This window comes from Muscardinus avellanarius (genome assembly GCF_963383645.1).
Source record: "Muscardinus avellanarius genome assembly, chromosome: 11".
Taxonomy (NCBI): Eukaryota; Metazoa; Chordata; class Mammalia; order Rodentia; family Gliridae; genus Muscardinus; species Muscardinus avellanarius.
The window spans coordinates 72,416,677-72,429,228 of record NC_137797.1 but is presented as its reverse complement, the minus strand read 5'-3'; the positions used below and the strand labels follow the sequence as shown (position 1 = coordinate 72,429,228).

General features: G+C 41.1%; 1 protein-coding gene across 2 annotated transcripts in view; it reads right to left on the bottom strand.

Moving 5' to 3' along the window:
• Positions 1 to 8,989: 8,989 nt before the first annotated feature.
• The window catches only part of CCNT1 (cyclin T1), a gene marked incomplete at both ends in the record, with an annotated part of 29,011 nt that continues 25,448 nt past the window's right edge, over positions 8,990 to 12,552 (bottom strand). For both annotated transcript variants that reach the window (XM_080705252.1, XM_080705253.1), the window contains one exon: positions 8,990 to 10,402. In XM_080705252.1, coding sequence (XP_080561378.1) covers positions 8,990 to 10,402 — 1,413 coding nt within the window. The remainder of the gene's footprint in view (positions 10,403 to 12,552) is intronic.

Below are 12,552 nucleotides of genomic sequence, written 5' to 3'. Positions count from 1 at the left end.
CAGCCTCCCAAATGCTGGAATTACAATCATACACCACCACACCCAGCTCAATTTTACTTGGAAACAGTCATGCTAAATTGATGAGAGTCTCACTACTTGCTGAGGCTATCCTCAAACCTGCCAAACTCATATTTCAGCCTCCCAAATACTGGGATTAAAGGTATATGCCACTACACCAGGCTGCTTTTCCTTTTTTTTTTTTTTTTTTTTTTTTGTGGTACTGGGGATAGAATCCAGGGAAATTGTACCTCCAAGATGCAACCCAAGCCCTATTTTTAGCCTTTTTTTATTGGTGCATTGTAGTCATACATCTTAATAGGGTACAAGATGGTGGAGACATACATGCACACATAACCCAATCAGCCCTTACCCAATTCCTACCCCATTCCCTCCCCCTCCCTCATTTTGACTTAGTGATTGACACTGATATGTTTGTTAAAGTACATCATGTGTATTAGAGAATTTCCCTCTTCCTCCATGCCCTATTGCCTCAGTTAGGTTGCCTTATTTGGTCTCACTGAGTTGTGAAGGGCCTCGTTAAGTAGCTGAGGCTGGCCATGAACCGTGATCCTCTAGTCTCAGCCTCCAGAATGCTAGGATTACAAGCGTGCACCACCACGCCCGGCTTTGCTTTTCCTTTTAAAACATTTTTTGTTTTGTTTTGTGGTACTGGGGATGGAACCCAGGGGCTTTCTACCTCCATGCTACACCTCCAGACCTATTTTTTATATTTTATTTGGAAACAGGGGCTAAGTTGCTGAGAGCCTCACTAAGCTGCTAAGGCTGGCTTCAAACCTGAAATCCTCCTGTCTCAGTCTCCCAAGTACTGGGATTACAAGCATGTGCCACCACGCCCGACTTCTTTTAAAAACTTTTAAGCTACAGCTACTAACAGCCAGAAACAATGGCCAAGCCCCATAATCCCAGTACTTGGGAGGCTGAGACAGGAGAATCAAAAGTGCAAGGCTATTCAGTGGGACCTTGTCTCAAAAGGAAAAAGGACTAGGTGTGTAGCGCCCTGGTAAAATGCCCCTGGGTTCAACATCCAGTACCAAAGTAAAATACACAATAGTTACTGCTGACCCTAAATTTGGAGTACTTTGTGTTTGTATGGTATTGGGGATGTAGCTAGAAAGGGCATTCTACCTTGTATCTACACCTCAGCCAGATTTTATTATTTTTAACAAGGTCTTACTAAGTTGCCAAGGCTGGCTGGGAACCTACAATCCTATCTCACCCTCCCAAATACTGGGATTACAAGAGTAGGACACCACATCCTGCTTGGAGTATTTCTGCATAAAAGGTTTTTTTAGCCAGGTGTGGTGGCGCATGCTTGTAATCCCAGCATTTTGGAGGCTGAGACCGGAGTATCGTGGTTCGCGGACAACCTCTGCTACTTAGTGAGGCCCTCCGCAACTCAGTGAGACCGTTTAAAAATAAAGAATAAAAATATGGGCCCAGACCTAGAAGAAAGAAAGAAAGAAAGAAAGAAAGAAAGAAAGAAAGAAAGAAAGAAAGAAAGAAAACCTTTTTTTAAAAACACTGGGGACATCCGTGTATGGTGGCGCACGCCTGTAATCTCCGCATTTGGGAGGCAGAGACAGGAGGGTTGCGCAGGTTCGAAGCCAGCCGTGCTGGCTTTAAGAGACCCTGTTTCCAAATATAAAAAAGTAAAAAATAGGCCAGGCGTGGTGGCGCACGCTTGTAATCCCCGTGCTTGGGAGGTGGAGACAGGAGGATTGCGCAGGTTCAAAGCCAGCATCGCTGGCTTAAGAGACCATTTCCAAATAAAAATATAAAATAGGTCTGGGAGTGTAGACCTAAGGTAGAAGGGCTTCCAGGAACCCCAGTACCACCAAAATAAATAAATAAATAAATAAATAAATAAATAAATAAATAAATAAATATAATAGGTCTAGGAGTGTAGCCCGGAGGTAGAAGGGCTTCCAGGAACCCCAGTATCACCAAAAATAAAAATAAAAAAATAATAAAAATAAATAAAAACCGGGGACTGAAGCTGGGCGTGGTGACACACGCTTGTAATCCCCACACTTGGGAGGCTGAGACAGGAGGATCAGCAAGTTCAAAGGCAGCCTCAGCTACTGGATTCCACCCCCAGTACCCCCCCCACACACACACACACAGAAAAAAAAAAATCTGGGGACTGAACCCAAAGGCATTCTACTCTGAGCTATACCTCCAAGCCTATTTTATTTTTTATTTTGAAACAGGGTCTTGCTAACTTGCTGAGGCTGTCCTTGAACCTGTGATTCTCCTGTCTCAGCCTTCCAAGTACTGGGATTACAGGTGTGCACCAACCACACTCGGCCAATTTTTTCCTTAAGTGTGTAATTTAAGCCGGGCGTGGTGGTGCACAATTGTAATCTCCGCGCTTGGGAGGCTGAGACAGGAGGATCGTGCAGGTTCGAAGACAGGCTCGGCTGGCTTAAGAGACACTGTTTCCAAATAAAATATAAAATAGGTCTGGGAGTGTAGCCCGGAGGTAGAAGGTCCCTGGGTTTCATCCCCAGTACCACCAGAAAAAAAAAAGTGTGTAATTTACAAGATTCCTTTTGTGTGTGTGGTTTTATTATATTCCAAAACAAGGATGAGTATTCAGTATCAAGAATGTTTTTTCTTCAACCCTTCAGGGTTTTCAAAGATGTAATACAACAATCTTCAGGTTTTTCAAAGATGTAATACAATTATGAATCAAGTGATGCTACAATCTGTTAAACTATAATTTGTTTACAAGTTATTCTTCCAAGCAGTACACATCTATAATTCCAGTATTTGGGACACCAAGGCGACAGGATCTTGGTTTAAATCTACTGCGCAGTTAGTAAGACACCTGTGTCAAAATAAAAAATAAAACAGGAAGCCAGGTGTGGTGGCGCACGCTTGTAATACTTGGGAGGCTGAGACAGATCAGACAGGTTCAAAGCCAGCTTCAGCTACTTAGTGAGGCTCTCAGCAATAGGTCTGGGAGTATAGCCCAGAAGTAGAAAGCCTGAGTTCCACCCCTAGTACCACCACCAATAAAATAATAATAATAATAATAATAATAAATAAAACAGGATTGGGAGTGTAACTCAGAAGTATAATGTATCTATGGTGTGTGTGTGTGTGTGTGTGTGGCAGGGGCAGGCTACCAGGGATGATGGAACCCAGGGGCACTGTACCTCCAAGCTACACCCCCTGCCCTATTTTTTATTCTTTATTTTGAAAGAGTCTCACTGAGTTGCAGAGCCTCACTTAATAACTGAGGCTGTCTGTGAACTGCAATCCTCCAATCTCAGCCTCCTGAATGCTGGGATTACAAGCGTGTGTCACCACGCCTGACTTAGTCTTTTGATTTTTGAAGGGCCTCGCTAAGTAGGTGAGGCTGTCCACGAACCATGATCCTCCAGTGTCGGCCTCCAGAATGCTGGGATTAGAGTGTACAACACCGTGCCCAGCTCACCTATGTTCAATCCCCAGTCTCACAAAAATGTTACTCTCCCAGGTATTCATGCAGTATAGTTAGGGTTTTTTTTTTTCTTCTGATCATAATATTCTTTATACTACACAGGTTCACTGTGATGACCAACTCTTATGTCTTTTCAATGAACTTAATTCCCTCAGAATCTTTTATTTATTATTTTTTATTTATTTTTATTGTTTTTTGGTGGTACTGGGGGTGGAACACAGAGGCTTTCTACCTCTGGGCTATACTCCCAGACCTTTTTTATATTTTATTTGGAAACAGGGTCTCACTAAGTTGCTGAGAGCCTCACTAAGTAGCTGAGGCTGGCTTCGAACCTGTGCGATCCTCCTGTCTCAGCCTCCCAAGCGCAGGGATTACAAGCATGCGCCACCACACCGGCTTCCACAGAATCGTTTGTTTGTCTGCAGGTCTGGGGATGGAACCCAGGGGCATCTGACCTCCGAGCTATACCCCCTGCCCTAATTTTATTCTTTATTTTGAAACAGGGTCTCACTAAGTTTCGGAGGGCCTAAGTAGCTGAGGCTGTCCGCAAACCGCAATCCTCAAGTCTCAGCCTCCACACCCGGCCACAGAATCTTTTATAACAGAAACTTAACACTATCAGTGCTGAGTGTGGTGCTGCATGCCTGTAATCCCAGCTGCTCCAGGGGCTAAGGCAGGAGAATCCTAAATTCAAGGCCAGCCTCTGCAACTTAGGGAGGCCATCTCAAAATTGAAAATAAAAAGGGCTGGAAAATGTAGTGATAGAATGCCCTGGGTTCAGTCCCAGTGCTGGAAAGAAAAAACACAGATATCCATCCAAACTGAAGCAAAATTGTAGATATCAGTAAATTGACAGGGATGAAGAACTAATCTGCCAACCTGGAGTATATAAACAACAAACAGATAACATTTTTTATCATTAACATTTATTGATGGGATGGATAAATACAGATTGAGAAACATACTTGACAGCAAGATATCAAACTGATAGCCAGACTATAAAATGTATACACCTTCTTTAAATTTTTAAAAATTTTTTACAAAGAGCCCTTATGGTAATGTCACGTACATCCTATCATTCATATAACAGCAGTAAGATCCCAATGGTAGCATCCAAAACTAGAGGTGCCCCAAGGAGGACAGAGGCAACAGCAGAATAATATGCTGAGAAAGGACTCTTAAGAGCAATACAGACAGACAAAAATCTCACCATGAAATTGTACCTGAGTGACATAAATTGGTAAAGTTTGACTTTTTATTTTTAACTTTTCTTTTTGCTCTTTGGTCTGATAAGAAAACGGAGTTTGAAGCTTGTGAAGTAGGGTGGGAAAAGGTCAGTTTCCAGTTTAGAAACCTAGGTTAACCCTATCTATATTAGGCTGCTGCATTCTTTGGGTGCTTAAGCCAGACAGCACTTCCACATTGTAACCAATTCCATTACCATCAACAACCAATCAGTTCCTTCGTGTTCACTGAAGAGTCCCGATTACCTGATGGAGATATATTTGTTCTGGCTTCAATTAGCATGCTGTCAAGCATCCCTCTCCATGCTTACCATGGCAACACAAAATCCAAGAGTCTTTCTGTTCATTCAACCAGAAAAACACACTCGCCAAGGGAAAAAGTAGACACTGCTTTTTAGTAAACATTCTTTTTCTTTCCCTTCTCTTTCCAATGACAAGTTCATATTAAAAACCTTAGAAACATTAAAATGGAGAGCTCTCCCACTTAAAAAGTAATGATTCCAGACCACTCTATCAGGTAAGATTACAGTACCATTTTTGTTTCAAACTCACATTCACAGAGGTATAAGAAAACTTGACAGTGTGGAGCAAAAAGAACATTTCCTAAACCACCAGAAGCCAAAACTCAGTTAAAAGCTCGATATATGTTAACAAACATTGAGGAAGGTATGAGTCACTGAAAGCAATGAAGTGGTGGAGGGTTTCCTCACCATCTGATGGGTTGCATAGACTGTTTAAATTCTCCCCAAGCTCAACAAAATGAAATTTGTCTCCCAACTTCTAGATGTTCTTGTTTCTCCCTTCCTAGCATTAATAACAAAATAACATATCAACAAGCAAACAACTCTTTTTTAAAAGAAATTAAGCCGTTCCCAAAATATAGGAAACACAGATGTTTAAAATCCAACTAGGATATATAAGATCCCTCAAATTGCCCTTGTCCAGAAGCAAGTTATAAGGGATATGCACTTTCAATAGGAGGAATTAGTAGAAGCTTAAGAAAACCCAGCAGTAATGTTACCATGATTTCATTTGTGTATCTGAATCCATTGCTATCTGCAATTGGAGGTTTTAAATTGTTCTATCAATACTGATGAAGCCAATAATACAGAACTATAAAGGATATATTACATAAAGACACTAATATCACTTAAAAGTAGCAAAAAGGAAGCTAGGGGTCTCAAATGTGGAAACACAATGATTCATGAGTGGGAAGACTAGACTAACACTGAAGTATTTTCTAAACCCAAAAAGCTTGACATTTCAGGAGACCTATGTTGGCCTTAGATTAATGCTTCATTAGAGTTCAGCCATCAGCAACACAAGTATCTGGTTAAGAGCCCTAAGGATAATCCACAGGCATTTGTTTTTGCCAGTACAAGAATCAAAGTTCGAATGACATCTGTAAGACCTTGAGGATCTAGGCCTACTTACCATACCACCCTTTATCCTTGACAGTCTAGGTGAACAGAAACAAAAAGCTTTATTCACCAGACAAACCCTGAATACATAAATCCCATTTCTCACTCCCTTGAAGGTATGAAGATAGGGAAGACACATAGCTTAGAAATCACACAACCCTTAGAAACCCTAAGCGTATAGAATTTGGACAATATGCATGCTGACGGGCATGTCTGGTAACCCAAAGAAAAAGCAGCAGCTCCATGCAGTGTCCATAAGGAGGCTAATGACATATGCATAGATCTAGAAGCAGGTACTGTAAGTGTCTTAAGAACATACTAGGAACATTAATATAAAAAGGTCTCTAAACTGACCTAAATCAGCAATGATCTACTAGTGCAAAAGCCAGATTCTATTACAGAAAGCAGCTCTTTATGCTCTAGTAAGCACTTTTTTCTAGTTCCCTCCTGACAAAAGTTCTAAGGAACTTTTAACTATAGTACTACCATGAAGAACTGCTATAATATCAAGTGGATATGTGCCTCTGTGGTGGGAGAGTGCATGTGATTAGAAAATATATGACATTAATGAGAATAATTAAAAGGTAGAGGAGACATTTTCACAATGAAATCAGTGATCATCAATTCCACATACATACAGCTGCAACTAAATGGCATAATCCCTTTTGGGGAAGTTTGGACAGAAAGCAGATTCCACCAAACAAAATCAAAACAAATACAAAGCCTAAATTTAGTAAACACAACCACCTACCTACCAATTATCTGGTATAACACAGAATATATCAAAGAGAATATTGTCATCTATAAAAGTTAAGTGACATTTTAAGAAATATTTCTGCTTTACTGGTAAGCAGTGTTCCTTATTTTACAGAGTAATGGCAGGCACTCTAGACAGTTCAAATATGCAAAGATGCAAGACACTAATTCACTCACCTTCAGTTAAAGTTTACTCCTTCCTACAAATTCCCTTCTGCATTAAGCCAGTACATCATCAGCACTAACTGCCTCAGTTTCTCCAAACTGTTCCTGGCAAACAGCAGCACATGTGTAATTCCTGTCTCCCTATGACTCCCAGGGGAAAGAATTAAGACTTCCCAAAGGCTATGTGGTATAATGGAAGCTGCATTAAAAATAAGAAAAATTCAAATTGCACCATCTTTTCCACAGCAAAAAATGTCACAAAGAACACATCAAATGATCTGTGATACGGTGACATTTTCAGTTAGACAACTTGGCTTAGATTTCTTTCTAGCCAAGATGTCTTCAAAGATGTCCTTCTTCATCAAAAATGTTCATTCCTAATATCTGGGATAATCTAGCCCACAAGACAGGAATCCTGATGCTCACTTTTAAAGGACTCAGAAACCTCAAGAACCTCGTCTAAAATCTAAAGATGGACAACTGAAACACAACAGTATCTGCTGGCTAATTACTCTCATGGCACCAGGACCCAGGAGCCCCAATCTCTGAAGTCATATCAGCTGCAACCACATAAGGATGAAGCCGCTTCCCTTCAGATATACAGATAAAAAACAAGTCTTACATTCATAATGTAATTTAAAATACAATATCCTAAGAATTCCAGATCATGATTTCACTGTTTTTATTATCCTCAGCTCCATGGCTTCTCCCAGAATGACTGTCACACTGTCACATACGGTCTGGGTTTTCACAGGCAGGAGATATATATATATATATATGTATATATATATGTATATATATATATATATATATATGTATATATATATATATATATACACACACATGCTCTTCCATTCAAAGACCCTGAGACTACTCTCATTTGAAAACCTTTCCAAAGTCCAACTTAAAAATATGAGACACCCAATTCTGTAGGGTAAAAATTTTCCCTGCTCTCAAACTCTTCTTCCTCAACCCCTAATTCTGCATTTTAAAAACCCAAAGGAATAAAGAGGACATTTTCATGTGGGAGTTAAGAGTAAGGTCATTGGCTGCACAACCCAAACTAGAAATTAAAGGGCCACTACACAATTACAACATAAAGAGAGGGAAATACCATGTCAAATACATGACTCTTCCTTCATGTTCTCAAGGCCAACCATGTTCTCTTTTTAGTAGACTGTTAGGAAGTAAAAATGGTAAAAGATAGCAAGAAAAAGATAAAACATGATTTTAAACACACAAAATTAAAAACACACACACACCCATACTTAAACACTTAAACATCTCGACACTTCAAGTGGCCTGAGCCCATTTCAGAACTCCTGGCCAAAATCCTACCCTCCCACCCACCCTGCACACATTCCCACCCTCCAATCCCACCTACCCCCCAGGAGTCATTGCTATGTTTCTCATACACACAGCAAAATCCTTATCCCCTTCCCAATTATATAAAAAAAAACTAAACAGATAACTTACTTTCTTTAAATTATTTTTTTAGAAGTCTCTTAAAAGATTTTGACGTTTAAATACTTCCTCTCTTTTGATATACTTAACACCAAAAGAATCCACAATTGCTTGATAAAACCAACCCTCCATGTTTCAGTTCTGGCAAGAAGAGGGATGATAATTATTCAAATCAACCTAATTAGGAGGTGGAAAGGCCTCAAGAAAGTGTTTTTAATCCTTCACAGCTTCAACACATTCTCACCACCCTAATACCAGTAAAAACTTTAATAGCTGGATGTATGAGGCAGCAGATATAATAATCAAGGCCCTCCACCACCCTCCCATCTATGTCACAATACCAATTGATTCCCTAGTTCAAGAAAGGTGACATATTTCTTAAGGGAAGTAATTTTCTTAGTCCAGCATCAGTAGTCAAAAAGAAAATCTAAAATGCATGTTTTTTTTAGGAGTTATTTCTCCTTTCTTTTTCACTTAGGAAGGGGTGGAAGTGGTGGAGGTGGTTCTGATGGTAGAGGAGGTGGTCGGGGTTTGTCTGTATTACCAGATCTGGAGGAGATTCCACCAGCCCGTGGATTCAAATATTCACCGTAAGAATGAACGAATTCAAATGCAGGGGGCTGAGTGGGCTGAACACCTTGGGCACTGAGCAGTGAGTGAAGCATATTCACAGTATCTTGATAGTCTATTGACTGGGTTGTGTTGTGACCATTTGCCCCAGTGGGGCCTTTTTCCAGTTTCATATGAGGAACTCGAGTTTTACAGCTGGGCTGTGAAAAGGAAAGGCCACTTGTGTCTGAGCTATGCCCAGGCAACTGGGCCATTGTAGGAAGGGGAGGAAAGGAGAAATTTAAGGAAGAGGACTTAGTACTCTTGGCAATTTTGGCTGGATGATCAAATACTGCCCCTCCAGTCTCTTCAGGGGGGCCCCTTTTACGAGTGGAACTGGAAGAGGAGAAAGTACTAGACAAGCTATAGGTTTTGTGTGCTAATGCACTTGCCTGGCTGCTGTGTTTTGGATCACCTGGACGTTTGTTTCCAGTACCAGCTGGAAGCTGTGAGTGAGAGTGCTTGTGTGAATGGTGATTATGATGATGATGATGATGATTGGATGGGTGAGTCTTGTGCTTATCCTTGTGCTCCCGGCTCTTTAAGATATTGTCCTCTACAGAATTGTGCTTGTCAGCTGCAGCATGAACTTTAATGCGCATTTTTATCTCTTCTGGTTTTGAAGAGGCAGCTTTATCTCCCCCAGCCACAGGGAGTCTCATTTTGAGAGATGTCTTGTCAGCCTTTTCCACAAAAGGCCTCTCAGGGTTTTCTGAGCCTTCTATGGGCATTTTCAGAATGACTGAAGAATGGCTGTCGTGGTGAGACAGGAGATTCTGGGCAGCATATGCATACTGTGACTTCACATTGGCCTCCATGTTCTCCAGTTGCCTTTTCTGAGCAGCCAACTCTTCTGCGTGCTTTGCACGGTATTCTTTCAGGGACACTTTAGCTGATGGTACACTCTTACTACTCTGCTTCTGGGAGATAAATGCATTTGAGCCATCCTGTTGCAAGGAATGATCAACTCCTCCTATAAGTGCTAAATTCTCACTCGTCCGATGACTCTGAGCAGGTTCTAGTTTAAAAGGAGGCTGGGAGGGCATCCAACGTTCTCCCTGCAGTATCTCTACACTGGTTAAGTTGTTTGATGACTCTTCAGAGACTGGAAGGGAAGGCACTGCACTTGTAGTAGATGAAGTTGACATGCTCATTAAACCTGCAATTGTTGTGTCTGAAGAGCTCTGGGAAATCATATTAAGGATTGTCTGCTCTGAAGTGTTTTCATCTGCTCCTCGGTCATCTGGTTTTGTTTTCATGGCAGCCTGGCATGCCTACAATTAAGCAAGTAACATCTCTTCACTTCACATAATTTATCAAATGGAAATAGACTAAAATAAGATTAGACTTGCTGCAACACTGACATTCTGGACAGGTCACAAGCAAGAGGTCATTCTAAGCCCAGCGTGGTGGGGCATGCCTGTAATACCAATTACATGGAAGGCTGAGATAGGAGGATCACAGGTTCAAGAAAAGCCTCAGCAGGTAGTGAGACTATCATCAACCTAGCAAGACACTGTTTCAAAATAAAATTAAGAGCCAGGCATGGTGGCACAGCATTCTTTTAATTCCAGCATTTGGGAGGCTGAGACTGGAGAATCGCAGTTCAGTTCGAGGACAGCCTCAGCTACTTAGTGAGGCCCTCTGCAACTTAGTGAGACCCTGTTTCAAATAATAAAAAATAGGGCAGGGGATGTAGCTCGGAGGTCAAATGCCTCTGGGTTCCATCCCCAGACCTGCCAAATAAATAAATAAAATAAAAATAAGGCTAGGGGTGTAGCTCAGAGGTAGAGTGCCTCTAGGTTCAATTCACAACCACAAAAAAAGCTGCCACCACCCTATACTCTCAGAGTATCAAAAGCTATCAATCAAGCCTGGCATGGTGGCGCACACTTGTAATCCTAGTATTTGGGAGGCTGAAACAGGAGGATCTAAAGTTTGTGGACAGCCTCAACTACTTAGTGAGGGCCTCAGCAACTTAGGGGAGACCTTGTTTCAAAATAAAGAATAAAAAACAGGGCTGGGTGTGTAGCTCAGAGGTAGAATGTCCCTGGGTTCTATCCCCAGTACAACCACCAATCAAGAACCATAGCAATCTCTGCGGATGTTACAAGGAAACAGAAACAAAATAAAATATGTGCTTATCCAAAAATCATTCATAAACATTCAATGACTGCTTATAACTGTAGGTAGTTTTTAAATTTTAGGAATTTTGGTGAGGTTTTGTATCAAAGTAAAATGCACTGTATGCTCAGTCAGGCATGGTGGCTGGCACATGCTTGTAATCTCAGCACTTGGAAGGCTGAGACAAGAGGATTATACAGGTTCGAAGCCACCCTCAGCTACTTAGTGAGACTCTCAGCAACTTATTGAGACCCTGTTTCCAAGTAAAATATAAAACAGGTCTGGGAGTATAGCCTGGAGGTAGAAAAGCCCCTGGGTTCCACTCTCAGTACAGAAAGAAAGAAAGAAAGAAAGAAAGAAAGAAAGAAAGAAAGAAAGAAAGAACGCAAGCACGCACTGTGTGCTCCCATACCTACTTTTAACGCTAAGCTTCTAGGAGGCAAATATCTTCTGCAATTCACTCAACCAAGGAGAATGAAATTAAGCTTATCCATCTCGATTTATAAAAAATGAAAAAAACTTTATTTGATGATAGAGATTAAATACAGGGCCTGGTGCCTGATAAGCATGAGCTATGCAACTGGCACTGGAGATTGAACCTGAGGACATTCTACCTTCAAGCTACAAACCCAGCTTTATTTATTTATTTATTTATTTATTTATTTATTTATTTATTTATTTTGCAGAACTGGGGGTTGAACCTCCAAGCCACACCCCCAGCCCTATTTTTTATTCTTTATTTTAAAACAGGGTCTTACTAAGTTGTAGAGGGCCTCACTTAGTAGCTGAGGCTGGCTGCAAACCTGCAAACCTCCTGTCTCAGTCTCCCAAGTACTAGGATTACAAGAGAGTGCCACCACACCCGGCTTTATTTATTTTTTCTTTATGTGACACTGAGATTAAAACCAGGGACACTGGGCATGGTGGTGCACACTTGTAATCCCCGCACTTGAGAGGCTTAGACAGGAGGATCCCGCAGGTTTGAAGCCAGCCTCCGCTCATTTAAGAGACCCTGTTTCCAAATAAAAAATATAAAATAGGTCTGGGAGTATAGCCTGGAGGTAGAAGGCCCCTGGGTTCCATCCCCAGTACCACCAAAAAAACAGGGGCATTCTATCTCCAAAGTACACCCCTAGCCCTATTTTATTTTTATTTTAAAACAGGGTCTCACTAGGTTAATGAAAGTCTCACTGTTTGCTGAGGCTGTAGTGGAACCTGCAATCCTCCTATCTCAGCCTCTCAAGTACTGAGATTAAAGGCTTGGAGCGCCACACTTGCTTACTTTTATCTATTTATTTTT